Raw genomic sequence first — 27,369 nt, forward strand, 5'->3', positions numbered from 1 at the left:
TTCTGCCACTGCCCCTCCCTCTGCCTTTATTCTTTGCTATTTCCTTTCGCCCAGCCTGCATTCAGCCAGCTTGTGATGCCTATGGTTATTTTTTTTTTTTAATCTCTGTGATTCCCATGAAATGAAGGGTAAAAAGATGCTAATTTGGTAAACAATACTCAACCTAATTGTAAAGATACAAAATAATCCCTATATCCAACCAGGGCCTTCAGGGCCAGAGCTTGCTAAGCTTACCTTAGTTGCTCTGTCACAACAGAATGAGTTTGACTCAGCAGATGCTGGTTTTTATTTTTATGAAAATGGAAACTGAGGCTCCAAAAGTTAAGTGATTTTCCCAGGACTGAAGGCCAGCTAGCCAGTCTGCTCCTTGAAGGCAGGTCCAGCACGTGGCCGGCACAGCCTCCCAAGGGCTTCCCGTGAGAAGGAGGGACAGAGCCTTGTGGGGTGTGGTGTCTAGGCACTGGGACTGCTGTGGGCTGCTGGTGGTCCAGAAATAAGTCCCAGATTGCCGTGGTGCAGTAGCTGCTCTCTGGGAGGGGATGTGGGCGAGGGCGGTGGCCCTGCCCCCAGCACTAGGGAGATTGCTCAGGGAGGCCCAGAGAAGGCTGATAGGTCTGTTGTCCAGGTCACACCCCCAGGAGTAAATTCCCAAGAGGTGAGTGGGTGCTGCCCAGGCGGGCCCCAGAAACAGTCTCCTCACCTCCCCCATGGGGCCCACAGCCCCTGCATGCCCCCACCCCAGGCAGGGCCACACCTGGCCTGATGGGGTGACTCCTGAGCAGGAGGGAAGCTGCAGGCCAGGTCCCACGGCTGCCTTTCTCCCTGTCACCTCCTTGCACTGGCGGGGAGTGGCCCAGGGCAGCCGAGGGCAGCAGCCACAGTCTGGTTCTTGTGGGGCCTCTTGTCTCCCCAGCCTCTTCCTATATCCTGTGTGTGTCTACTAATTTTGGAAGCCTAGAACTAAAATGATTTGGCTTTTACTGACTTGTGTGTCATGGGAGGAAAGATTTTGTTTTGCTCTGTTGGTCATGTGAAAGGAATAGAATTTTTTTTTTCCTAAAGTCTTAGAATAAGAAGGTTTGGGATTTTTTTTTTTTTTAACTATCCGTGTGGTTAGTTTCATGCCATCCTTTGATGGTATAGATTGTCCTTCATCCCTGTAGTCCCCAGAGAGCCTCCTCATTCGGGGTCTAGTCCACACTTGGCCCAGCAGGGCATCCCCATGCAGGGCATCCCCACACAGCAAACAGGAGGGGAGTCGGCACCAGGGCAAACGTCGTCTGCAGCAGCGATGCCCCATGCTGGCATGCTCGCTCTCCTCCCTGGGCCTGGCCCCGCCATGCACGGAGCTTTGTGGGGGCAGAGGAGGGACAGTGACCTAGGCAGTGCTGCCTCCCTGGTGCGTCACCTGAGCCTCCGTGGTGTCAGGTGTGCTGACTTTTAGTCAGGAATGTTTGCAGGAGGTGGGGAGCCTCCAATCTGCACCTTGTCTCCTTGTGCTCTGAGGACAGGTGCTCCCCTGTGCCAGGCAGTGACCCTCACACACCCATGGGAGGACTTGATGAACGGGTAGAGACAAGCAGACCTTTTACAGCCTGAGTGCAGTGCTCAGGACCCGTCCCTGTGGTTATTCGTTAACCTTTTCAAACAATATTATATCTGAGAAAGAAAAGCAGTGAGATTGTGAAAACCAGCTGGTAATTGGTGTGGATAAATCTTTATCTTATCAGAGACAAGAATTAAAAAAAAGAAAAATCAGGATTCTCTTTGTGGTCTTAATGCTGTTCTAGAAGGGTCATATTTACCATTTTCTGAGAGAGGATCAATAATGCAGTGTTCTGTTTCTGTTTTTGTTCTATGCTTGTGCGTGCATTCATGTGCGTGTGCATGCGTGCATGTGCGTGCGTGTGCATGTGCGTGCGTGTGCAGTTCAGACAGCCTCCTCCGCTACCGCCCTGTGGAAGACAAACTCTGTAAGTGTGGACGGTGCAAGCAGGCAGCGATCTTCGTCAGATCCGCCAGCTGTCCATCCACCGCTGCCCCCTCTCCGCGTGACATCTACCAGTACGTTTTCTCCTTTTTCCTTTCTTGCCAGTGGGCTCTTGGATCTGGATGGCTGGGGGGTGCTCTCGGCAGCCACGCGGGGAGAGCTGCGAAGCCGCCTGCCCACAGGCAGACGCTGCCAGGAGCCCAGCACTGTGTGTCCCCCCAGCCCCCCGCAGCCGCCCTCCCCAGCCCCCCTCAGCCGCCCTCCCCAGCTGCAGCTCCTATCTGTCCCGCACCCTGCCCCAGGGGGCTCACATACTCTCCTCTGTCTTCCCGAGCACTTGAGCAACATTGCTTCCTTTCATGCACGAGCCCAGGGCATCATTTCCTCTGGCCATTCTATGGTTCCCAATATTTGGGCACAGTCATGTGGATATGATCTGGTACGTGTTTCTTCCGTGTCAACATGTGGGTGAAAGGCCTGGGGCCTAGGGGAGGGGCAGGGGAAGAAGAATGCCTTTGCTGGACCCGTGGGGTGCCAAGCTGCAGGCTAAAGGAGGGAGGACCTCCAGCATCTCGGGGCTGGCTTTGGGAGCACTGGGGTGTACCCAGGTTGCTCCCTGAGGTTTTTAACCTGAGAAGAGGCCCAGCCCCAGCTGCAGTAAGTGCCATGTGTGTGAGAGCTGGTGGCACTGGAAGGCTCATTGGGTGTCCCCGTCTTGTCCTCAGCACGATTGCTGCCTCAGCAAGGATGGCGGGTGAGGACACTGGATATTTGGGAGTAGCACTAATGTTTTCTGGAGAGGGGGCCACAGAGAAAGGAGCCCAGGGACTCCAGGCCCAGCTCCCTGTCTTACCAACTCTCTAACTTTGGGGGCAAGCACATCACTTCTCGGCCTCCAAGTCTGTGAATAAATAACCTCTTCGTCTTGTGGCCTCTCATAGACTATGGAGCCTTTACAGGGTTAGTTCTTTCTCAGATTGACCTGCTGGAAGCCTGGTGGAATGGGCAGGGCCCATGGGCCAGCTAAGGCAGTGAGAGAATTAGCCCAGGAAGGCCTGCTTGCCAGGGGTGGGACGGGGGCAAGATCCCAGGCCCAGACTCAGCCTCCTACTTCTGTCTCTCCGGGTCTTGAGGTGGCTTCCCCACAGAGGCAGATACTCACAGGCTCATAGGAACATTTTAATCCTAACTTGAGTCTTGGAAGAACTCCCTGCCAATACGGTTTTCTAATAATCTGCCATGAAAGGGGGGTTTTTTTCCCTAATGAAATCACCATTTTAAAAGAAAAGGAAGCCCTTACCAGAAGAGCCTCTGGTGAGAAGGCTGGGGATGTGATGAAGCCTGACCCTCTCTATTCCTCTCCTTTTCTCTTTCTGCAGATCCCTTGGCTCCCACACCGCCCCCTCCAGTAGCAAAAACGCCCAGTGTGATAGAAGCCTTGAACCAGCAGAGCAAGCCTGCCCAGCCTGGGATCTCACTGAGCAAAGCCCCACCCCCGCCCCTGCCGCCCCAGCCGCCCAGCCGCCTCCCCCAGAAGAGGCCTGCTCCCGGGTAACCACCTGTCTTCACGTCCCCCTCAGGGCCTGGCCAGCTTGCCATCCTTGCTTCTTGAATTCAAGGAACTTCCAAGGGGCAATGGCCCCATCTGCTGAAATTTTGGTGCAAACATTTGAAATGTCTGGTGCTTCTACTACAACATTTGAGTTCAGGTGTCACCTAACTAATTCACCAGGTTCAAGTGTCTTAAAAATAACTTCACAAGAATATTTAAACTGTAAAGATTTCATATAAATGTACATCTTCTATCCACATAATGAATTTAGATTTGGGATTAAGGTCCTCAAGGTGTGAAGCCTCTAGGTTCAATTTGTTGGTCACTCATGAGGTTATTTGGCTTCTGTGCATCCTCTGCAGTATGGGGCATATACCTACAAACTAGGATGTTCTCCTGCATAAACACAATACAGCACAGTCAGAAAATTAACAAAGACAATGTTCCAATGCTTGGACCCCATTCAAGGTTTATAGATGTCCATATAACATCCTTTACCAGAGAGGGATCCAGTTCATGGTCTCAAACTGGATCCTTCTAGTGGACAATGGTTTGTTTCCTTTAGTGGCAGTGATACATAGAAGCCAAGATCTGAGTGCTTTGTGTGCTCATTGCTCTTGGAGTGTCACTGCTCCCAGGCAGGCCCTCTGTGTGGTCAGGACCCGGGATACACACAGGTACATACATAGATGTACATCCATGCATACATACATTTATAAACACATTTATCTCCATATTTCTATCTATGTGTTGGAGTCCATTAGTCCACACAGTCCCCCATGTCAGTTGTTGTAGTGACAAACCACACCAAGACTTATTGGCCTACACAACCGTTTCATTATGCTCCCAGACTTTGTCAGGAATTTGCATCAGCGTGGTGAGGATAGATGGTCTTTTCTCCACAATATCTGGGGCCCTACCTGGAAAGACCCTTGAGGTTGGGGATGGTTGGACTCAGAAAGTGACTCATTGGCTGAGGGCTCATGTCCCCTCTCCAGTCCTTGCACCTGGTGGTCAATGCTGGCTGTCAGCTGGGGCTGTCGGCTGGAACCTCTCCAGTCCTTGCACCTGGTGGTCAATGCTGGCTGTCAGCTGGGGCTGTCGGCTGGAATGCTTACACGTCCGTGGCCTCTCTGTGTGGTGAGGGCTTCCTGCAATCACGGTGGCTGGGCCCAGGAACGATGCCCAAGAGACAGGTCTAGCCCTGGAGAATGGCAGGTCATCACTCCTTCTGCATATCACTGTTCAAACAGTGGCAGAGCCCAGAGTCAGGGTTTGAAGTGGAGACAGTGCGACAGCACAGAGCGGTTGCAAACTCCAGATCTCGGGAAAGAATTTGGGAGCAGGGTTTGCAAAGCACCACAGGTTCATTCTCATCCCCCATCTCTGCTGCCACCTCCTCTCCCCACTGAGATCCGGGGTCCCACAAGGAGGCCCCCTCCCCCTGCTGCCTGCCTTATCCCACCTAGGACACCCCATCAGGCCTCCTGTCCCCGCAGAGGCTCTGACTCCCTGGGCCGGATCCTTTTTCATCCATGCCACCAGATAGATGATGGAGCCTTTCAGTATATAAATTACACCTTCAATTCTGAGAAGTTTCGTTGATTTTTTTTTTAATTTCTGTTTTTTCTGTTCTTGCTTTTAATATAATTCGTGTTATTCAGATGAAGACTCCCTTGGCCTTTCTCGTACAGGTCTTGTCTTTTCTCTTTTTATTCCAGTAAGAGGACAGCCCTCAGAGCCTCCCCCTGAATCCATCTCTGTGGTTTAACATACGGCAGCTGACTTCTTACACAAAGTTGGGTGCCCACATTCTTGCTTGTACAGCAGCCCCTAGGGGCGAGTGGGAGACCGGACCCTCCTTCTACTTCTGACACCACCTTCTCTGTTCCCCCTCAAACCCAGGGTTCCTTCCTGAGGGAGCAGCTGGGGGGGGGGGGGGGGGGGCCTTGACCAGAGCCAGTCCCGGGGCTCCATCTGGAGGCCGGGGCTGGAAGTGCAGCTCTGCTCAGCGAGAGGCGGCTCTCCGCCACCTTCTAGCTTCCATTCTGCATTGCTTCCTTGCTTGTTTACTTCCTTTTCAAATCTGCCTTCTGGGAGATTTTCTTCACTGTATATTCCAGTTCCTTTACTGAGCTTTTCATTTCAGTAACCACATAATTTTCAAGGTAACAGTATCCTGTTTGTTTCATGGAATCATTTTCTCTCATCTCAGATTATGAGTGATGGATTTGGGGTGGTGTTTTTATGTTAGCTTTTGCTTTTCAGAATAATTTGTTTCTTCCTTGTCCATTATCTTTGTATTCACTTCTGTTACATTAGAGGCTTTTTCCTGTAAATATGGTGCTCCCTGCCCAATAGCTGCCACTTTAGCTGAGGCATTAAAACTGATCACGCATGGTACCCTCATTGGCAGAGCTGCCCATGTGGGCTTGGCCATGGAGCATCTCCCTGGGGAGTCTCACTAGGGAACCCTGAATTGGGGCCTTTTTTCTTGAGCAACTCAGGTTCTGTAGAGAACAGTCTTCATCTCTTGCCTGAAGGGAGCAGGTTTTCTAGGAGTTGAATATAGAAATAAAGTTAAGGAGGTGCCTGGGTGGCTGTCGGTGAAGCTTCTACCTTTGGCTCAGGTCATGATCTCAGGGTCCTGGGATCAAGCCCCACATCAGGCTCCCTGCTCAGAGAGGACCCTGCCTCTCCTTCTGCCCCTCCTCCTCACTCATGCTCTCTCTTTAATAAATAAATAAAATCTTTAAAAAATAAAGTTAAGCCTTCATTTAGTTCTCCTCACTTTATTTTTAGAGAGGTGGAGAGGAGGGGCAGAGGGAGAGAGAATCTCAAGCAGGTTCTGAGCCCAACACAGGGCTCAATCCCACAACCCTAAGATCATGACTTGAGTTGAAAATAAGAGTTGGAGCCTTCACCAGCTGAGCCACCCAGGTGCTCTTAGTCCCCCTCCCTTTTTAAAAGATGCTCCCCAAAACCACGGAGGTGTGCCCCCCCCCCCCGTCCAGACACCCTTTATTCTATCCTCTCCAGTAATAGAAACTTCTAGTCTTCAGTGGGTTGAGGGAGGGTAGTTGCTTAGCTTCTCAGGGTTGGGCTGGGAATCCAGGGATTCAGTAGCTCCTTGAGCAGATTTTGGGCCAATCTCTGTGTTTATTGCCCTGCCTTACCCCCACTCCAAGGGGCTCAGAGAACAGGTGGGGGTCCTTCAGGGCTGCCCTTCACTGCACAAGGGATCCTCCTCCGCCAGTGAGCCAGCATGATTAGGATTCGTCCTTCCAGTGGCCGCTTCCATCGCGTTTCCTCTTCAGGTTCTCTTTGAGTTTTTTTTCCCATCTTTCTCCTTTGGAGAAAGTGGAATTAAATGGATTTCAGTCTGCCTTTTTTTTTAAAAAAAATATTTTATTTATTTATTCATGAGAGACACAGAGAGAGAGAGGCAGAGACACAGGCAGAGGGAGAAGCAGGTTCCATGCAGGGAGCCTGACACAGGACTTGATCCCAGGTCTCCAGGATCACACCCTGGGCTGAAGGAGGCGCTAAACCTCTTGAGCCACCTGGGCTGCCCCAGTCTGCCTTTTTTAACCAGAAGGCTCTCAGAACGTTTTTCATGCTGCTTTGTAAGAGCTCTTCCTAAAATGGAACGCATATGGCCTTGCCTTCCTGGTCTATGCAGTACACACGCCGTCTCACTGGCCCCAAGTTCAGCAGCGGGGGGACGCTCTCTCCGCCACCCTAAGTGGCCAGAGCCTGCGCTTCTCCTAGTTCCTGTGCGTCCTCACCGCCTGGTGGAGTTGTGTTTCAAAAGAATACCCTGGTGTGGCCTCCTTGCAAAGGAAGCCCCCACCCTACTCTCATCCTGGGTAGAAATCAGGGTTTTTACAAAATGTGTCCTCCTAGAGCAGGAGTCCACCAACTACTCCTGCAGCCTGGTCAGCCTGTTTCTGTGTGGCCCACAAGCTGAGATGGTTTTCATCATTTTAAATGGTTGGGAAAAAAAAGTCTATGTCATGACACATGAAAATTATGTAAAATTTGGGTTCCAGTGACTATAAATAGAGCATTTGGGAACATAGCCCCCACTCACTTGTTTATGCTTTATCTATGGCTGCTCTTGTGCCATGACGTCAGCGTAGAGTGACCCCGACAGATTTTATAACCCACAAAGCCTGAAATATTTAGTGCTTGGCCCTTTAGAAGAAAGGTTTGCTGCCTGGCATCTTGGAGGATCAGGCCTTTCCTGTGGGCCTGTCAACTAAAGGCAGAGGGGGTCAATGTGATGACTCCTGTCTTGGCATTGATGGAAGTCAAATGGCAGGACCCATTGGGTCCTGGGGCCTTTGCTTGTCATGTGATTTTAATTTCTGGAAAATATACATAAGATCAGTGTTATGTTTTCTTCACCATTGGTCTGAGCACAGGTGGTTCCTTTGTAAAGGGGAGTGAGGTGCAGGTAGATATGTGTCTTTGGGGCCTCAGGCATCAGTAAATCTACTTTCCTCTTCTTGTAGGGCTGACAAGTCAACCCCGCTGATCAACAAAGGCCAGCCGAGAGGACCTGGTAATTATTTCCTTTGGACCTGGGGTTTACCGCTGCTTGTTCCATGGGGGCAGAGTGGGAGCCGTTTCCAGCCATGTTCAGCCCTATACCAGACCCAGCTGCCACCCCACCTTCCAGAGCCTCTGCCGCTCCTGCTCCTGGCCTGCTCTGTACTGTGTCCTGCATTCCTGTCACCCTCTGACGGGGCAGGGACCTAGAAATCTGTGGAGGGGCTGGCAGTATCTGTCCCACTCCATGACACTCACATGCCTTGCACACTTTACAGAGGCTGCACGAAGTCACAGGTTCTTGGGCCTTTGAGGGACTTTCCCCTCAATAGATCAGAAAATCTCCGGAAACCTGCCTTTCGGACATGATGCTGTGGCATTTATATTAATTGTGTATAACTCATGGCTTTATGACTGAGGGCATATTGTGAAGTTGATTCATTTTAACCCTAAAGCAGCAGATCTCTCTGGAACGGAAGTTCTGGGTCCTCTGTCCAACACTGGAGTCCTGCAGCCCCCAGCCCCCATGCCCAGGAAGTCACAGACAGTAAGTGGAAGAGCCCCTCCTTTCCTGCCCCCCTGGCTCTGGCCAGCAGTGATCAGGAGACTCCCCGAGGAAACAGGTCTTTCCCTCTTCCCCTGGCGGGCGGAAGGGAGGCTTCTTCCTGGATCTGGGTAGGACATAGCCGCAGAGCTCTCCAGCTGGTGGGCTCGGCCCCTCGGCACATGCACCCTAGGCACCAGGCAGCCTTACTCCTCGCTCTCTGCACTTTTCTCTGGGCCTCCTAGAAGTCCCCCAACCCCTGAGCTACACTGATCTACCCATCTTTACACCTGCCTGTGGGCTCCGGGGCCTGTGTTCAGGACCCCAGGACTAGCTGGAAACAAAGTGGCGCCATTCTCTGCCCCAGGAGCTGATGTGCCCCAGCAATGCTCACCTCTGACCCTTCTTCTTCTCTAATACAGACCAAGTTAAAGCCCAAGCGGGTCAAAGCTCTCTATAACTGTGTGGCTGACAACCCAGACGAGCTGACATTCTCTGAGGGGGATGTGATTATCGTGGATGGAGAGGAGGACCAAGAGTGGTGGGTGAGTCGGGGGCCTGGGCCCGGGATGTGTCTGGGAGGGGCGGAGGTGAATCCTTGCCCACCTGGCCTGAGAGCCCTGCTCCCAGGTAAGGCCCTCTGCCTGTGCAGCCTCAGGACCGCTGGCCGTGCTGCCCCTCAGCCGTCCCTTCCATGTATACTCATTTTTGTGTGGGCTTGATTTCTCCCTGCAGAGTGGGATTCTCCTACACGTGGGTGGGCAGACAACAGTGGGCTGCAGTTTTCAGAATGCACTCAGGGTCTGGAGTGAGCTTTTGAGCTTAGAGGTGGTTCTGTCCTTCCCCACACTGCCTGTTGGTGGAGGGAGGCACACAGAAAGCTGACCCAGAGGGTGAAGTCCCTGAAACATCCAGGTGGGAGCTGTAATGGCATGAATGTGGTGTTTCACTTGATGACCCTAAGAATCCAGACTCAGTTCTTAGACTTGGTGACGTTGGGCAGCATGCTTATGTCACTAAGCCTTAGTCCCCTCAGCCCCACAGGGGAGATGGTACAGAAGGCCCCCAGTGAGAGGCTACTGCTAAAAATGAGGATGGTGGGCCTTGGCATGAGGCGCTAACATCCACAGTGTGAGGACCTGAACTTCCTCCCTGAGTGGCCCCAAGAGCTGAAGCAGGCCTGGCTTCCACACTTGTGTACAACCTGGCTTAGGGTGGGGCTCCAGCCTGCCAGTGGGCTTGGCCATCTGGAAAATACCTGTTTGTTTCCAGAACTGTGGAAATCGAGAAAGGTATAGCGAAGAAAGTAAATGCTGCCCAACATCTCAGCAGTTCTCCTAAATCTTAGCAATTATGTTACAGTGATTTTTCTTTTAAACTTTCACTTACCTACATAATTTACATGGTTGAGATCATACTCGGTGTGTAATTTACCCAGACTCCAAATCAGTGAATCTGTTGAAACCTTTCATAAATGCTTGACTACATTTAAGTAGAGCCAACTCACATGTTTGCCACTTTCAGTGACTGTGCAACAACTTCTGACACTCAGTTTCTAAGGCAAGTGGGGGGGGGGCAGTAACCAGATGACTGTCCTGACCACCACCACCCCAACACCCTGGGAAGCCAGGACCCTTACGCGTGCATGTCCAGGCAGATGCCTGACCCACTAACCTAGCGCTTCCTCACAGTTGACACGCATCACAGCTGACCCCTAAATGATGTGGATGTGAGCCACGTGGGTCCACTCACACAGAACTATTTTTTGATACGTGCAGTATAGTGCTTAAATGTATTTTTTCTTCCTTATGATTCTTTTTTTTTTAATTTTTTTAAGATTTATTTATTCATGAGAGAGACAGAGAGGCAGAGACACAGGGAGCCCAATGTGGGACTTGATCCCAGGACCCCAGGATCACGCCCTGGGCCAAAGGCAGATACTAAACTGCTGAGCCACCCAGGGATCCCTGTCTTCCTTATAATTTTCTTCACAGTTTTTCTGACTTTACTGGAAGAACACAGTACACACAATACAGGTAGCATACAAAATATGTGTTCACTTACTGTTTCTGTTATCTGTAGGGCTTCTGGTCAACAGTGGGCTATTTGTGGTTAAGATTTTGGGGAGTCAGAAGCTCTGCGTATGCAGATTTTCAACTGCAGGGGGTCGGGGATGGCACTTCTAACCCTCATGCATTCAAGGGTCAACTGTATTTGAAATGGGCATGAAGGAAAAAGAAAGAAAACAGTTTAGATGTCTTACCCAAGTAATTCTTTCTCAAATTCCTCTGAAAAAAAATTTTTTCCCAAATGCTATAATGTCCTTCAAAGTTGCTTTTGGAATTTCTATAACCACCTATAAACTTTGATTCTTTTCAGATTGGCCACATCGATGGAGATCCCAGTCGCAAAGGAGCATTTCCCGTATCATTTGTGCACTTTATTGCTGACTGAATTGCTACTGAACAAAAATACTTCTTTTAACAGTTATGTTCCTGTTTTGTTATTGGTACCAAAACTCTTGCCAGATGACCAGTTTCATGAAATGTATCGTGCAGTAGCCCACTTTCTCTAACGCCACTCTTCTGTTTTTACAAGCTCAAAGGCAACTTGTATGTGTAAATGAATTGTTTTTATAATTTGTGGTTTTCATGAAATAACTGCCATACTTTTTATTAGGAAAAACTGAATTTCCTAAAAGGTGAACTGAAAAGTTATTTTAACTAATCAAGATCGTCATTCTGCAGATTTAGCTAAACCTAAGTGTTTGAGTACTAGAAAGACATCTTCCAGCCTTTCCTCGGTCCGATTCTAGAGTCGGTGACCACTAGTGCAATTGTCTTTGGAAGTCAGTAAACTTGCTTTAGAAATAGCCCAGCCCCAGACTTTCTAGAAAAAAATGCTATCAGTTCACCTTAAAGACTTTCTTTTTTAAACATACATACATTTAATGATTTCCTTTGGAATCCACCCAAGGTTTAGTTAAAGCAACTTGGAAATTTACACCTTAGCATTGTACCTTCCAGCCCTAATTTGTGAGGTTGCAACTCTCATTGTATCCTGCATGTGCGTGTAGCCTGTTGTGAACAACCCTACCTAGCAAAACTACCCATGGTTTATATTACGGCATATGGTAATAGCTAATTCAGCTCCACGTTCTAGAAACCTGCATTTCCTGAATTTGGTTAAAAACTAAGGATGATGGATTGCAAAACAGTTCTTTAAACTAGTTGGTATGCTTTAGGTGTTTTGGAATTCACCTTCTCGACCCTCCTCCGTCGCCCAGCTAGCACGTTCACACACACTTGCTGTTTCCTATTGGGTGTACCACTGCCTTCCCTTCCCGGCTCCCGGGAATGTGTACTCAATTTAGTGTCTTGTATTTATATGCTATACCAACAGGAATGGTAGTTATATTGTCTTGAGATCGAATCTGTCCGTTTGTTTGTAATCAAGAGCATATCCGAAATCTGTAGGTCCCAGGTAATAAGATACTCCCAAATAAGATACTCCCGAATACTCCCGACAGATCGAATCTGTCCGTTTGTTTGTAATCAAGAGCATATCCGAAATCTGTAGGTCCCAGGTAATAAGATACTCCCGAACACACATCCCAGTTTCATGACCAAAGTCCATCATGTTATTCTTAAACTGAAGCTACTGGGGGTGGGGGGTTAGGTTGTGTGTGATAAATCAGAATTCATTAGTTTAATGAACTTGACTGTCATACCTCTCTTTAGTAATTGTGAGCATAAGATTCATAATAGGAATATTGGACATTTTGGCACTCTTTGAGAATAAATAGGCCTACAAGGCCCACTCGGATTTTTACCAGAAGTGAAGAGATAAGCTTAGGTCTGGGCTTGGAAAGCGAGGCAGCGATGCTTTCATCGCATGGTGACAATGGTACATTTGATTGGAGCAGCCCGTCTTTATTAGGCAGTTTTTTTTTTTTTAAATTGCATTGTACTTTGTGTTGCTATTATAAAGGAAAACAGAACAAACTGGAATGTTTTACGATGTTGTGTGGCAATGGCTTTTTGCCCTCCAAAGTTCCGGGTAAAAATGTGTTAGATCTGTAATTAAAGTTTTTGGGTTTTGTTTTTTTTTTTTAAAGCACTACATCTATTTTCACTAATTGTTCATTTCCGTTGTTTGAACCCTTCTTTTAGTTAATTCTCTCTAGATTTAAGAAAGTAAACAGATATATTTTGCACAGTGCACTTATGTATATTTTAACACAGTCCTCTTGCATCTGTGTCTTATAATCAGCCTTTTGACTACTTGGTGCCAGCTATCTAAGGAATTAAAGTTGATCCTCACCAACATTTAAACACCAGTCCCAAACTAATCTATCAGGTTCACTGGTACATAAATATCTAGGAAATATTTTTTCCAGTTGACAATTTGGTGGTGCTATTGTGCAGTAAATAATATTACTCTTGCCAGAGGAGAAATTATATTAACTTCCCTGCTAACATCCTTTCCTAGTAATTTGCTCTTTGCAAATTAAAAACCAACCGAGAGGAAGGAAAACATTGTAGATATCTATTTATATTTAAAGTTTACTTTTCATGAACTTAGCTGCAGGATTCTGGCATTGTGCATGCCATCTTCCATCAGATCTGACTTCTAGGGATGAGGACTCCAACATGTGCACAGACTCCTAGGTCCTGTGTGATCTGCTACGGGGTGGAGAGAATAATATGCAGCTTGGAATGCTATCTGAGATGTATGATACTCGATTCATTCACTTGATTACTTCGATCTAGTTGCAGCGCAACTGTATATATTGTATAACCTAAATCAATTCTTATTTTCGTTGTCTTTAATGCAGTGATTTATAACTAGAGCATGTTCAATAAGTTGATTCTTCCTGTTAACTAGTCATTTGAGACTGGAAAAAAAATAAAATACTTTTAAATGGACATAGTGTTATTTCTAATGTTTTTAATCCATAAGTACTGCATATTAAAGTGGCCCTTTAGAGAAACCCACTGGCCTACTGTACAGGAGATTCTCCCTATGCTATTCATACGCACGGTGATCTTTCCTCCCTGAACTCAGGTAAATACTTTGGCTTACTAGCATGCCACCCTGACAATACACTTTTAAAGTTTTGCTTTTTGTTTTGTTTTGTTTTTAAGATTTTATTTATGTATTCATGAGAGACAGAGAGGCAGAGACACAGGCAGAGGGAGAAGCAGGCCCCATGCAGGGAGCCTGACATGGGACTCGGTCCCGGGTCTCCAGGATCATGCCCTGGGCAGAAGGCAGCGCTAAACCATTGAGCCACCCGGGCTGCCCAAAGTTTTGCTTTTTGTGACCTGAGTTGGCAGCATTGCTGTTCCAAACCAGCAGCCCAAGCTCCCAGCCAGTGGGGCCATGAGCCTCACAATAGATGGTGTGCAACCTCCTCAGAAAGTCTTCTATGTTTGCCCACTGACTGCGTGCACGTCTGTGACACTTAGGTGTTGAGCTCAGTTGTGTTTAAAAGTGACAGATGAGGGGCGTCTGGGTGGCTCAGTCAGTTGGGCATTTGCATTCAGCTCAGGTCATGGTCCTGGGATCAAGTCCTATATGAGGCTCTCTGCTCAGCGGGGGGGCCTGCTTATCCTCCCTCTGCCTGCCACTCCCCCTGCTTGTGTGCATGTGCATGCTCACTCACTTGCTCTCTGTCAAATAAAATCTTAAAAAAAAAAAAAGTGATAGATGGGTACCTGAGTGGCTCAGTCAGTGAAGCATCTGCCTTCAGCTCAGGCTGTGATCCCGGGGTCCTAGGATGGAATCCTACATGCGGCTCCCTGCACGGCAGGGAGTCTGTTTTTCCCTCTCCCTTCCACCCCACCCTGCTCACTCACTCACTCTAATAAAACTTTAAAAACAAGAGTAATAAATAAAAGTAACAGATGAGGTTTCTTTTTTAGTCCCAGAAAGTAGACAACCTCATTGAGAGTTAACTGTAATAAGACACATTTTAATAGAAAAGCAAATGATCAATACTTTCTACATTGCATCTCTTCAGAAAACCTAGAGCAAGGGATCACTTTCTATTTCCACAACAGTTCAACACTCCAGACCGGAAGCCACTGCACGTCTGCATGGAGCCAGCTTTCACTGGAGGGCAGGATTCAGGGTTTCTCGGATGTTAATACAGAGTCAAAAGCGGTGGATAAAACTTTGCAGATGGCTTGTGCTTGTTCCTATGTGAAGTAAAAAACACAGTAAGAGACTTCATCGCTCTCTTCCTGAATTAATGTGACCAAACAGGTATGACTCTGACCCTCCTAACACCTCTCCTGACCCTGCACCCGGGCAACCCTCTCAACCCTCTCTGGTCTCGAGGCCTCTTGCGGAGCTCGTACTATTACTCCCCAAACTTCACGAGTGCTCAATACACTTTGCCGCCCCCCCAAAAAAAACAAAATTTGGGGCACCTGTGTAGCTCAGTGATTGAGCGTCTGCCTTGGGCTCAGGTCGTGATCCCAGAGTCCTGGGATCAAATCCCGTTTCAGGTTCCCCACAGGGAGCCTGCTTCTCCCTCTGTGTCTCTGCCTCTCTCTGTGTCTCCCATGAGTAAGTAAATAAAATATTAAAAAAGTAAAAAATTTAAAAACCTACACACCAACAGCTTTGGGAAGCCCAGGACACATCACCTCCCTTGGGCCCCTTCCAGCGCACCTGTGGAGAAGCAGGTGCGTGGTAACCTGTAGGAACTCGGCCCTTGGGAAGGAGTGTGACAAGTCAGTGAGATAACACGTACAGAGCAGGAGGCGCTATACCACGTCTCCTCACCTGCTCTGTGGCTGCCCTGACCTGGAGATCATGGCCCAGGTGAGGCCCAACCCTGGCCAAATAGGTGACGGCCTGCGGCAGGTCCGAACCGCTGGCTGACCCAGGGCCTGACGGTCACCCACACTCTGCCAGGCATCAGATGCTAGTGGACAGCACCTCTTCTAGACCGGAAGTCTCCTCTGCTTTTACCACCTCGCCTGATGAGTGAGACTAAAAACCAAACAACTAAAAAAAAATAAAATAAAAAAAATAAAATAAAAAAATAAAAACCAAACAACTTTAAACCTCACCAGGCTGTTGCACTGATAAACCCAGAGGCTGTATTCCTCATTGCTTGCGTCTGTGGTCTTCAGCGCCAACAAACTCTTTCCTGCCCCCAGACCATCGTCGTAACACACCATCCGGATGATTAAATACAGAGCATGCCGATGTAAGACATCCTGCCCAAGTCGGGAGAAAGAAAGACCGTGACTGTTTTAACATGTTGACATTTTCTGTGCAGGATCTACTATGTGAGGCTTTCATCAGAGCCAATCTACGGAGCTAACTGAAAATAGTTGGATAGGTCTTTCCCCCAAAGGGAAATTCTAGAATGCTGAGTTATGGGGCAGTTATCCTTCAGGGTTAGCCCTTCCCACTTAAAATTCCACAAAGACAGGAGGAAGATCCAAGTTCACAATCCTGCTCTCTGTGCCCAGTTTCCAAGCTGACAGCTGCTCTGCACTGGCATGGGGTCCTACACTGAAACCACACTAGGGGCCAGCAGCAGGGGTGCTGGCCAGGGCCCCACGATACAGAAGCAAACGGAGGCCTCTATTCATTCACCCCAAGAAATCGGTCATTTTTTTAAGACCAGCTGCCAGGAATGTTTACCAACCAACAGTTCTGCAAACAAACAGAACAAGTGGGCTCTCAGCAGGCTGACTCCCAAGTACCTGAAACCCACTTTTTCCCTAACAAATTCTATTACTTACATACTGATCTGATGTTGATACTTTTATACCATACTTGGAAACTCCCATAATAAATTCTTCCTCCAGGGGAACGAAAGGCAGCTTTCCGTCTTGCTTTAAAGCAAAAATAAAAAAATAAAAAAAAAGCAAAAATAAATTACATGAGCTCCGTTAAAAATTACATCACATTCCTTAAGTCTGATTAGTCCAGTTTAGTATCTAGCCATCCCAAACCCAAACCCTTTCAAGAATGTGGGGTACTCGACAGCCTGGCAAAAACTGTTCTTCAAATGAGCAGAAGAGGAATTGTCACTAGGGTTTTGTTTTGTTTTCAGGTCCACAGACCTGAGCAAAATTCACTTCCATCTGTCTCAATGTTAGCCCTAACTGCAAACTGCCTCACACAATTCCCAGTGAGGTTTAAATATCTACATAAGAAAAAAAGGAATCTTTTAATAAAAAAAAAAAAAAGGGCAGCCTGGGTGGCTCAGCAGTTTAGCGCCGCCTTCAGTCTAGGGCATGATCCCGGAGAACCTCCCCACCCCAAGACCCGGGATCGAGTCCCACGTTGGGCTCCCTTCATGGAGCCTGCTTCTCCCTCTGCCTGTGTCTCTGCCTCTCTCTCTCTCTCTGTGTCTCTATGAATGAATGAATGAATGAATCTTAAAAAAAAAAAAGAAAAATAAAGGTATTTAGGTTTTAAAGTGCTCAGAGCTTATGCTGATGTCAGCACAGGAAACCATCAGGAAGCGGAGCAGCGGGGAATACCGTTTGCAGCCATTTTACATCCTACCCAGATGCCAGGTATGTCTGGTTGCCCCACATCCCGGGGCCGTGAGCAAATGATATGTGAAGGTTTCCTTAGCAGATTGCCCACTTTTTTCCCCAAAGTCAGAATATGGCCTGCCTTGTCTAATGCACAGTACGTAAGATAGGGCCATCAGTAGATGTTCCGTCCTGTAAATCTTAGCCTGGAAACATCTGCCTACGTTACAGAAATTCTGGTAAAGAAGCTATGCCTGCATGCCTTGATTCGGGGGTCCTCAAATGACTACCAGGATTTCTCACAGTAGGTAGGGTTCAAGCATTCCAAGAATCCAAAGATGCAACAATACTAACGCTCTTAGCAAGAAGGGAATTTTGACAAGCCCACAGTCTACGGTGACCTGAGAAACTGAGCAGTCCCGAACGGGATGAAAACAATCCTAGTGCACTTCGGGGGGGAAACATTAGCAATCTTTCAGTGCAATACTTAGGTGAGGTGTTTCTTGCACACTGTCTGGAATGATTGGTGCCAAACCAACTGGGATACTGTCTAAGTCCAGACTCCCAAGTGGTCTCTGTGGAACGCACATGCAATTGGCTGATTCCCTCAGGACAGACTTCCTTTGCTTTTGTGAGGGCAGGGAGCATGGTATTTAGTGATCCTGTTCTCCATGATTTACCAGACCAAACAGCCTGAAGAGTAACCAGCGCTCTAGGAACTGATAAAGGAATCTTTCCAGGGTGGTAATATCCCTTTGCTAATAAACACAAAGACCTGCAATCTCATTTTCTGGAACTCAGGAAGCAATTTCCCATCTTATGGTTTATGCACTTCCACACTGGCGAGGTACAGATCTTTGCTTTGTCTCCGTTTTTATTCTTAGTTTTCCTTCATGGTTATTTTCTTTTTAATCTTCTTGACTGGGATATGTTTATGAAGCTCACCTCACCTTAATGCTTGTTGCTAACAGGGTGTGAGGGAATTGACAGGTCAACAGCACTCTGAGGCAGATTAAAGAGCGGTGACTAGTTCAATGGAAATTCAGTAAGGCTCCCAATATATTAAAAAAAACAAACAAACAAACAAACAAAAAAACTATGGTGTATAACCCATCCCTGCACTCAGCTCCTCATTTGAACAAGGAAGTTAGCTCCCAAAAAAAGTGAAAAGTGCTATTTTTGAAGAGAAGAACTCTGCTCTCTCTGGGACTCAGTCTCTAGGCACCTCGAACCACCTATGATCACAGTGCTCAGTCAATATTTTAACAGTGGAACATCTTTCCCTAGAGCCACGAACTTATTCTCTAGAACATTTTAATTTTTTTTTTTTTACCTGTGCAACATCTATATAATTTATCAGGTCTAGAGGCCCTTCAAGACTTTTTCCTTCAGAGAATTTCAGTTTCTCAATGGCACCAACATATTTTATTCGAAATTCCGCGCAGGTCTCTGAATTGTTGTTGCTTTGTCCTAAAGGTGAAAGAAAAGTCGTAAGGGTAAGACTTCAAAAGAAATATCTGCGTTACAACATGTCCTCAATTCCTTTGCAAATAAAAAACAGGCTGTATCAACAGAACTTAACTTTCATGAAAATAAAAACATTTTAATGCAAGATTACTTGAAGGAACAGGAAAGAACTTGGAATTTAACCTCTTCCTCAGTGACTCGCAATATACTAAATGTATAAAAATCTCAATAAGAATAAATTAAGACACAGGAAAAAAAAAGAATTTTGACTAGATAATGATCGGGTACCTTTACAATATATTAAGATATTAAAGCTTTTTTTGGTTTCTTCTCCCTCTTTCACCATGTTCACTATTCACTTGTTTTCCTGACTCAGCAAACCTGGTCTACGTCTACCAGTCAAAAAAATAAAGCAAATCTTTTTTTTTTTTCATGCAGATGGAATGATGCCTGACAGGAAATCCTTTAACATGAACAGATGTTGGGTTACATGGCGGAGGGCAAGGGGCTGGAGAACTGGGCCAGGGCCCCGCTGCCAGAGCGCATTACGGTATCTGCCACATTGAGGGAATGTAGCGGGTGGTTACTTTTGGGTAATGCTTATGTAAAGAAAGATGCCCACATTTTTAATATTTTAAGGCATCTGGAAGCAAAAATAATAGACCTTAGCTACTATATTCTCTTGTACATCATGTGGGGATTCTCTTCATCCCCCTCCTCCCTCATCCTCACTCTTCACAGACTGACTAGTCTGTGGTCCCGAAGGGACAAGTGGAAAGACTGCACACAGGAAAATGAGTATGTTTTTATATTTCTAGTTAGACACCAGCTGTTTATTGCCCTGGGTCAGAAGTCACTTTTTGATTTCTGAGGAGCTACGTATTTCTGGTGGCTTCGTGAACGTTTCCGAGGGCCTGTGACAGGATGCTACCCGCAATCACCAGGTGCTTCTGAGTTCTGCTAGCTGAGGAATCTCTGGGCCCGCGGCTCCACCCCTTCACTCGGCAAGAGGCTCCTCCTACACCCCACGAACGAACAACGTAGTGCCAACGTATTTCACACTCGGCCACCGCATATCCTAAGAAGCTGTTCAGAAACATCTCAATTGTTACCATGATGTTTTCCACGCAGTCTCACTCGAGAGCTGTTCAGAGCAGGCTGCCCACAGGCACTAGCAAACCACCAAGGCGGCGGCTTTCACCAACCGCTTCACACCAACCCACGTCCCACCAGACCCGGAGCCCTTCCGAAGCTCTTGCCCGACACAGTGGAGAAAACCCCCTGGTATGCGAGAATTTATTGCGCTGCTCTGGTCAAGCTATGTGAACACTAGCTAAGAGCCTTAACCAAAGTCCAACCCTTCTCTGTACCTGAGCTTTTGGTAGAATCCGTATCGAGGCTGGCCACAGTGCTGGATCGCGAAAGCCCCCCAAGGCTGGAATCTACAGACTGAGAAATAACCAACAAAAATGTAAACTGAATTAGCACTGTCTTCTCTCAAATTCTCTAGCAAACACTCAAACCACTTATTTATGAGAGCGGCGTCAACACGTACAAGAGCAGAGAAATGGCTCTGGCAGATACTAGGCCAGGACAGATTATCTTCTAAAGTCAAATTCTATGGCAAACTCCAAAAAAGAGGAAATCCCAGCTGCCCTCCCCTGAACACGACATCAGGTAAATGCGGTGTGGACGGTCCCAGGGTAAACCAAGGCTACTACCCCTGCCTCCCTGTAAGCCGCCCAGTATTTCGGTTGTATGTGAAAATCAGCACCTCGCTTTCACATGACTCCCCCTGAACCTTGTGCAGAAAGCAGGCAGGGAGTATGGTTCTATACAGTAAAACAAGCGGCATGAAGTGGTTTCCCCAAGGGGAACACCAAGGAAATGGCCCCGACCTCTGCCCCAGGCCTCCGGCCCCCTTCCCCACGCCTCTGTGGAGGCCAACCAGCACCCGGCCCACACGGTCACACTCAGGCCCACTGGCAGACCAGGGCACGGTCAGCGGTGTGACTTGCAAAGGAAAACCAACAAAATTGTTAAGCAAAACACGAAGAACCATACACGTTAGCGTAGTATGTTCTCCAGAATTGTACTCTCCAGATATGCTTCCTTTCTTCAGAAATGACCTTCTGTGAATGCCTCTAATTCAAAACATTAGTCTTTGTACCTCAAATCAAAATCAGACTTTAAAAGTGCAACGGACTCAGATTTTTTCAATGTTCAAGAAGTGAATCAAGGGGAATGCAAAAATGGCACAGGTTTTAAATATGTTTTTTCCTTTTTCTGTAACCTGTACTTCTTAGAGTATGATGCGAAATGAGAAGAGTGCTGTACGCACAGAGACGTTCCCCATGATGCTTTGTGCGGTACCGAACCCTGGAAATTCTGTACATATCCAACGGGCGAGGGGAAGGGAGCTGGAATTGAGATGTTGTTACAAACTGAGATTGACATATGGGATGAGCACAAGCCCCGAAGAGCGTAACAGACTGAGCTTCTGTGCTCCATACTACTCCCCACGCTGGACACCACCAGTGCCCAGTGAGCCTCTCTCTGAACCAGGAGAACAGGAAGGGGACACTGTCTGGTTTTTCCCACATTCAGAATAGACAACAAACAAAGCTTACATCAACCTAAAACATAATGGTCATGACTTGGCTTCCAGCCCACAGGGCGGTCACAGCACCCCCAAGGTAAGGCCCTCACTCACAGGTGAACCCAAGGCTTGAAGCTAGCATCTCAAGCCATCAGCAAGTTGCCTTAGGACTCCGAAAATCTACTCCGCCAGCAGGAGTCCTCAGGTCTCCCTTTATCCATTCTCTGATCTAGAAGACCAGAGGTGGGCCTGATCAGTTTCCCAGGCTGAGGTCTTCATGCAAGGGCCCGAAAGCTAATAGCAGGGAGGTTCCTGACTGGCTTCAGCTCAAAAACCTTAGGGAAAACTCAGTTTCCCCCACTCTGAGGCAAGATTCCTAAAATGTCAAATTTCTGTGCTCCTGGCGAGGAGCATCCCAGCTCAGTGAAACGTGACAGTCATGTGTGTCTTCACTGACCAATGTGTGTGACTCAGTCTGGTGGCCACAGGCCAGAGGGGTGCATCTCCCAGCAGGAGGGCACCTCCTCTGTGCTGTGCCATCGGCTCCTCCCCTGCCTCACCACATCCTGGCATTGCACCCACTCGTCTTTTAGAACAGGGAGCTCACAGGGTGGAAAATGTAGGAGTAAAACTGTGAGAACCACCGACTGGGTCCAGGGATGAGGATGTAGGACGCTGCGGACACTTTGTAGTCGTGTGCTCTGTTTTTCTAGAGTCCTAAACATGGCATCTGCCTCCCAACTCACTATTAAGAGAATTATAGTCATGAGCACACACCGCAAACCCAATTCAAGAATTCAAGAGCTCCAGCCCCTGAATGGCCTGGAATTTTGATCACGTCAAAAATTTTAAAAATCAGTGTTTCAGTGAGACCATTCATATGTCCTGGCCCATCTAGGTTCATGAGGAATCTTAGAAAATTTCCAGAACAAAATAAAATTAAATCAGGCACAGAATGTGTCTCTAGTGCAAAAAATAAGTGTCACACACCTAGTCTGAAGAATTATCAACAGGGCTGCCATGCTTAGTATCCTTTATGCAGAATCAGTCAAGAGAAACAAAACACTCGCTGCTTTATGGCTCTGCTCCTATTTCCATCCCCCTACCTTGCTCTTAGTACTGATTTCACTACTTTGGGAACTGCTACTACTGTGTCGTTTTTTGCCTTTCCGAAACATTTTTCACCATAGCTTGATCCAAAGGAGCTGCCCTAGAAGAACAAATGGTGGTTAGTTACAGCAAGAAAAACAACTTTAAATCATTTTATGCATAACAGGAATAAAAATCATCCATTCCTTCCCGCTCCAAGGTGTATTCCTCCTACAGGAAGCAGAAATATTTTCCTTTGGATACTATTGTTTCATTCCTTCTTTCTCTTTAAAGCTGAAAAATCTGGGATGCCTGGTGGCTCAGCGGTTTAGCGTCTGCCTTTGGCCCAGGGCGTGGTCCTGGAGTCCTGGGATTGAGTCCTGCATCAGGCTCCCTGCATGGAGCCTGCTTCTCCCTCTACCTGTGTCTCTGCCTCTCTCTCTCTCCATCTCTCATGAATAAAGAAATAAAAAAATCTTTAAAAAAATAAAAATAAAAAATAAAGCTGAAAAATCTAACCCAATGATCCAAAAAGACTGAACCCTTCTTATCATACCCAGGGGTGTGAAAGGCATGGTTCTCGGGAGTAACAGACACACGTCATCTACTTCTCAAAATACTCAAGTGCCTTGCTTCTCTTGAATCAATTCAAGACATTAGTAAAACAGGTTGCATGTTAATTTACCAACTGAGATACTGAGATTCTGTTGCCATCTCAGGTTGACATTCTGTGACTGGGAGGGCTTGGAACAGAAGACACAGAGATACCTCTCAGAACTGTGGATTTTTCTCAACATCTTGAGCTATCCTGAAGTATAAATTGACCTAAAAACATGCCCAGGTGCCAGCTCTCCCATAAAGCCAGGGAAGGAGGTGACCTCCAGAGTCAGTCTGACATGTATCTTTTTTTTAAGTAATAATTGATGCCCTGGAAACAAAATTTATCCTTGCCCATTTCATAGGAGCACATCTATTATACTTGAAGAAATATTGACTAACCTGCAGAACATATCATAGTTCAAATGCTTCCAAATACATCGTGTCACTTTTATCATCACAACAACCTGGGGACACATTCATTTGCTCCAGAAGGGTTTCTAGCCTGTGCTGCATATTATGCTGGGGGCTTATAGAAGGGAGATTATAATCTGCATTTATAGATGAGGGGACTGTGACCCGTCTTTCAGGAGGCGTTATGAATAAGATGGCCTAGCAAATTTTTACCAAAGATTGGATCCTACAGAGGGAGCAAGGCAATGTACTTACGTAGAACAAATACTACTTTATTGTCTTCAAAGGCCTCACAGATGGCAGTGTGCGCAGAGAGCTTCCTCTCATTCTGACACGGTCAGTTCTTTTCAGAAAAACAAGGTACCTGATGAAGGAAGAAGAATGGGTAAATCATGGGGTGGTCACTAAATGTCCCCGCTCTCATAAGAAGTTTCTCCCACTCTAACTGGAGACCCCACTCTCAGTCCACTCACCATGGTCTGGCCTTAGGCCATTTGCCCAAGACTAACTCCCAAGCCCAAGCTTTTTCATAGAATTTATTTTTATGTTTTTGCTTAATTTGTGGAAGAGCAAGAAAATCTGATTTGTTCACTCATTCTTGAGTATCCAGTGAGCACCTTCTAGGTGCTGGAGATACATCAGTGAATGAGACAGATAAAGCCCCTAACCTGACCTCACAGAGCCCGTTTTCAGAGGAACAAGAAAGACTGACAAGAAAACCAAATACAAAAGCGTTGTTAGAAACAACTGATATGAGGGAAACAAAAGCAAGTTCAGAATAAGCAGGTTCAACATTTGCAACTGATGGAAGGAAGGGTGAGCATTTTAGACAGAAAAAGATGCTCTGAGGAAGTGAACAATAAGGAGACCTGAAGAAGGAAGAGCGGGCAGCCATGGGAATGTGGAGGAAAAGCTTTCTGGCAGAGACTAGGGCAAGTGCAAAGGTCCTGAGGGCACATGCCTGCTGCAAGGAACAGCAAGGGGCCAATGTGGCTTTCATGGGAGCAGGAAGGAGGGACAGGGACAGACAAGGAGAAAGATCCATGGGACGCCTTGCAAACCACAACAAAAGGCTGGGGTTTATTTTGGGTTTAACAAAAGACTTGAGGGGACATTAAGAAGTAGTTAAGTGATAGGATCAGACTTGTTTTAGAAAGACGACTGGCTGCGGGTAGAGAACTAGCTGCAGAGGATACAAGTAAAAAGAGGGAGACGAATTAGCAGGCTATACTGGGGTTCATTTGCTGCCATGGACCACCGAGCCTTCACGGGATGCTTTTCAATCAGAACAAGATGGCAAGAGAGCCTTATTCCCAGGTCTACACAAACTGCAATCTCTGATGGGTCAAAATATTGGTGTGTAGCTTATTTAATAACATTATATCTTAAGTATGCACATATATATACACATATATAGGCACATTTTGATATATATATATATATATACACACACACACACATATATAACAATTTTAAATACAATTTTAAAATAAAATTTGAATCCGTTGCTCGTGAAATCCTGAAGCATCCCTTCAAATCCCTGGAATATGGGTCAGGCACCTGGGGAGCTCGGTGGCTGAGCATCTGCCTTTGGCTCAGGGCATGACCCCCAGGATCCTGGGATCAAGTCCCATATCAGGCTCCCTCCAGGGAGCCTGATTCTCCCTCTGCTTATGTCTCTGCTTCTCTCTCTGTATCTCTCATGAATAAATAAACAAAATCTTTCCAAAAAAAATCCCTGGAATACTAGAAAGCTCTGAAAATCACCCCATTGGTACTATCATGCCTTTGCAACTCCTTAAGACTTTCTATCACCAATCTAGGAGCTGGGGAGGGAAAGGCATTTATTAAAGTCTCTGATATCTGCTTTTTTTTTTAAGATTTTATTTATTTATTTGACAGAGAGAGCACAAGCAGGGGGAGCAGCACGCAGAGGGAGAGTGAGAAGCAGGCTCCTCGCTGAGCAGGGAGCCGGATGTGGGGCTCCATCCCAGGACCCTGGGATCATGACCTGGGCTGAGGGCAGATGCTTAACTGTCTGAGCCACCCGGGCACCCCTCTGCTGCTATTTTGATGCATGCTCTTAAGGAAATCATTCTTGTCTCTAAATTATTCATGCACTAAAATGAGGTCAAAGATACCGATTGTCACTTGTATGTTCCAAACTTGACAAATGCAAAAATGCCTGAAGCAAACCCTTCATCTTCCTTCCTTTCCATATCTGCTCCACCCCTCACGTCTGCCTTTCAGTAAATTGTATTATTTCTGGTAGAAACCAGGAAATCCTCAACTGACATGTCCTCCAGGCCCCACATCCAAGAAAATACTAATATCTGCTGAATATGCCACCAGAAGAGTTCTCTCATCCATACATGCCATCGCTAGACTTTTGCTGTATGTAAATGCTTTTTCATCAGCTGATGAAAGCAGTGGATCCTCAACCCATAACAATGCACAGATACACAAAGTTGGGCCTGCCTATAAGGAATCCACGTCCGTCCCAACAGGACTCCTCACCATTTTAAATCTACTACCAAGCCCCAGCTAGGATGATTTCTTTAAAACTCAAATTTGACGCCATTAACATCCTTAAAATCTTTCACTGGCTCGTCAAAGTGAGAGACTGAAGTCAAAGCTCTCTGCCAGGGCATGCAAGGTCCTGCATGTCGGGGGGCTCCTATCTACCTCTGTAGTCTCATCTTCCACATCCAGCTTCACACAGTAATCCGTAAAGAACACGAGGCTTCTCCAAGGTTCTCAGCATGCGCTCTACTCTGCTCCTGCCATGCTGTCTGCGTGCCCTTACACCTTTTATTCATTCAGCTAACTTTACTCACCTCTCAAGACTCAGTCCAGGCTGCTTCTTTACCAGAAAGCCTGGGCTGGACCTCTCCAGGTTGGGCTAAGGGCCCATGCTCCGCAGCCTGAGCATACACCTTGATCTCAGCATCCGCCTACTTAGAACCACCTCCCCCCCAGCTCCTCAAAGACAGGGCTAGGTCCTGCATCTCGGTGCACCCAATGCCTGGCACGGGCTGGCAGAGGGCATGCTTAATGAACCAAAGAACCTTCTGGGAAGATGACATCCAAGAACCCTCCTGTCCTGAACACCTGCCGTGCGCCGTCCAGTGCCGGGTGCTGTGTGTGCCTGCAACCCGCGCTAGAGACCAGCAAGGCTGCAGTATTACAGCCCCTTTCAAAGGAAGAAGCCACAACTCGAGGGGACTCGGCTGAGGCCGCGGGGCTAATCGCGGGTGGGGCCGAGGTCGGAACCCGAGACAGCCGGGCCCACGCTCTCCCCAGACCGCACCGGGCCTCCCGCGCCTGTCGCGCGGCTGAGCGGCGCCTGCCAGGTGCAGGTGCAGGTGCGCACGGCGACAGCGGACCCGACACCGGCGCCCCCCGCCCGGCGCGGTGGGGGAGGGGCGGCAGGGGGACACCCCCGCGGGGGCCGGCGCGGAGGGGCGGTGCTCCTCTCCGCCCCAGAAAGCAGAGCCCGACTCGCGAAGCCGCCCCGCGGCAGACGGGACCGATGCACCCCGACACCTGTCGTCACGGGCGCTGCAGTCCCAGCCCGAGCTGGGGTCGGGCACCGGGGCGGGGACGGGGGCACCGCATCCTCCCACAGGCCCCGGCCCGCTCCTCGGCCCCGCCGCCCGCCCCGCGCCGCCTCCGGGCCCGGGTCCCCGACCCCGGGAGGACAGGACCCCGCGGCCCCCGCCGCCCCACCCATCCGCCCCACCGCGGGCCTTCCCGCCAACGCCGCCCCAGCTCCCGCGTTCCCGGCCAGGCTCAGCCCGGGTTCGGCCACGGCTCGGCTCTCACCTCGCAGCCGCCGGCCCGCCCCTGGGGCCGCCTGCGACCCAGGTCAGACCCCCACCGACCCGGGAACCGACGCCGGGGCAGCCACTCCAGTTCTAATCCAGCGCCAGCTTTTCCGGCGCCCCCGGCCCCGCCCGCCGAGCCCCGCCTCCGAGACACCGCGCAGGCGCACACGTGACCCCGCCCCGGTTTCCGGACTCCGCTGGGGGAGGAGCCTCGCGACCCGGG

General features: G+C 48.1%; 3 protein-coding genes across 11 annotated transcripts in view; 2 read left to right on the forward strand and 1 right to left on the reverse strand.

The window, feature by feature from the left end:
• ASAP2 (ArfGAP with SH3 domain, ankyrin repeat and PH domain 2) overlaps nucleotides 1-13,568 on the forward strand; it is a 173,800-nt gene extending 160,232 nt beyond the window's left edge. For 5 of the 8 annotated variants that reach the window (XM_025454712.3, XM_049095808.1, XM_049095805.1 and 2 more), the window contains exons 23-28: nucleotides 1,930-2,064; nucleotides 3,370-3,541; nucleotides 8,060-8,109; nucleotides 8,552-8,643; nucleotides 9,063-9,185; nucleotides 11,020-13,568. In XM_025454712.3, coding sequence (XP_025310497.1) covers nucleotides 1,930-2,064; nucleotides 3,370-3,541; nucleotides 8,060-8,109; nucleotides 8,552-8,643; nucleotides 9,063-9,185; nucleotides 11,020-11,094 — 647 coding nt within the window. In that variant the 3' untranslated portion in view covers nucleotides 11,095-13,568. The remainder of the gene's footprint in view (nucleotides 1-1,929; nucleotides 2,065-3,369; nucleotides 3,542-8,059; nucleotides 8,110-8,551; nucleotides 8,644-9,062; nucleotides 9,186-11,019) is intronic. The other 3 variants (XM_025454713.3, XM_025454716.3, XM_025454718.3) reach the window with 3 other exon arrangements.
• Nucleotides 13,569-14,589: 1,021 nt separating this feature from the next.
• On the reverse strand, nucleotides 14,590-27,284 carry ITGB1BP1 (integrin subunit beta 1 binding protein 1). Of its 2 annotated transcripts, none has more exons than XM_025454708.3 (8): nucleotides 27,145-27,284; nucleotides 23,575-23,683; nucleotides 22,326-22,429; nucleotides 19,991-20,069; nucleotides 18,487-18,623; nucleotides 16,410-16,502; nucleotides 15,726-15,875; nucleotides 14,590-14,843 (listed from the first exon to the last, which is right to left on the reverse strand). In XM_025454708.3, exons 3-8 carry the CDS (start codon nucleotides 22,395-22,397, stop codon nucleotides 14,772-14,774), a joined length of 603 nt encoding a protein of 200 aa, XP_025310493.1. In that variant the 5' UTR covers nucleotides 22,398-22,429; nucleotides 23,575-23,683; nucleotides 27,145-27,284; the 3' UTR covers nucleotides 14,590-14,771. The 2 variants fall into 2 exon arrangements, with proteins under 2 accessions (XP_025310493.1, XP_048951774.1); XM_049095817.1 differs by lacking the exon at nucleotides 27,145-27,284 and adding an exon at nucleotides 26,157-26,175.
• LOC118351252 (proline-rich protein 2-like) lies at nucleotides 26,399-27,319 on the forward strand. The gene has a single exon (XM_035700973.1). The coding sequence runs from the start codon at nucleotides 26,399-26,401 to the stop codon at nucleotides 27,317-27,319; it is 921 nt and encodes a 306-aa protein (XP_035556866.1).
• Nucleotides 27,320-27,369: the final 50 nt, after the last annotated feature.

The sequence above is a fragment of the Canis lupus genome, chromosome 17 (assembly GCF_003254725.2).
Source record: "Canis lupus dingo isolate Sandy chromosome 17, ASM325472v2, whole genome shotgun sequence".
Classification (NCBI taxonomy): domain Eukaryota; kingdom Metazoa; phylum Chordata; class Mammalia; order Carnivora; family Canidae; genus Canis; species Canis lupus.

Excerpts from the sequence above, each read along its gene's own strand:
- ITGB1BP1 (XM_025454708.3), bottom strand. The coding sequence starts at position 22,397 with ATGTTTCGGAAAGGCAAAAAACGACACAGTAGTAGCAGTTCCCAAAGT. Across the intron at positions 15,876-16,409 it reads TATCAACATCAGATCAGTAT|GATGTCTTACATCGGCATGC; the intron begins GTAAGTAATAGA and ends CGACTTGGGCAG. Across the intron at positions 14,844-15,725 it reads TTTATCAGTGCAACAGCCTG|GAACAAGCACAAGCCATCTG; the intron begins GTGAGGTTTAAA and ends TACTTCACATAG.
- LOC118351252 (XM_035700973.1), top strand. The coding sequence starts at position 26,399 with ATGACATCCAAGAACCCTCCTGTCCTGAACACCTGCCGTGCGCCGTCC.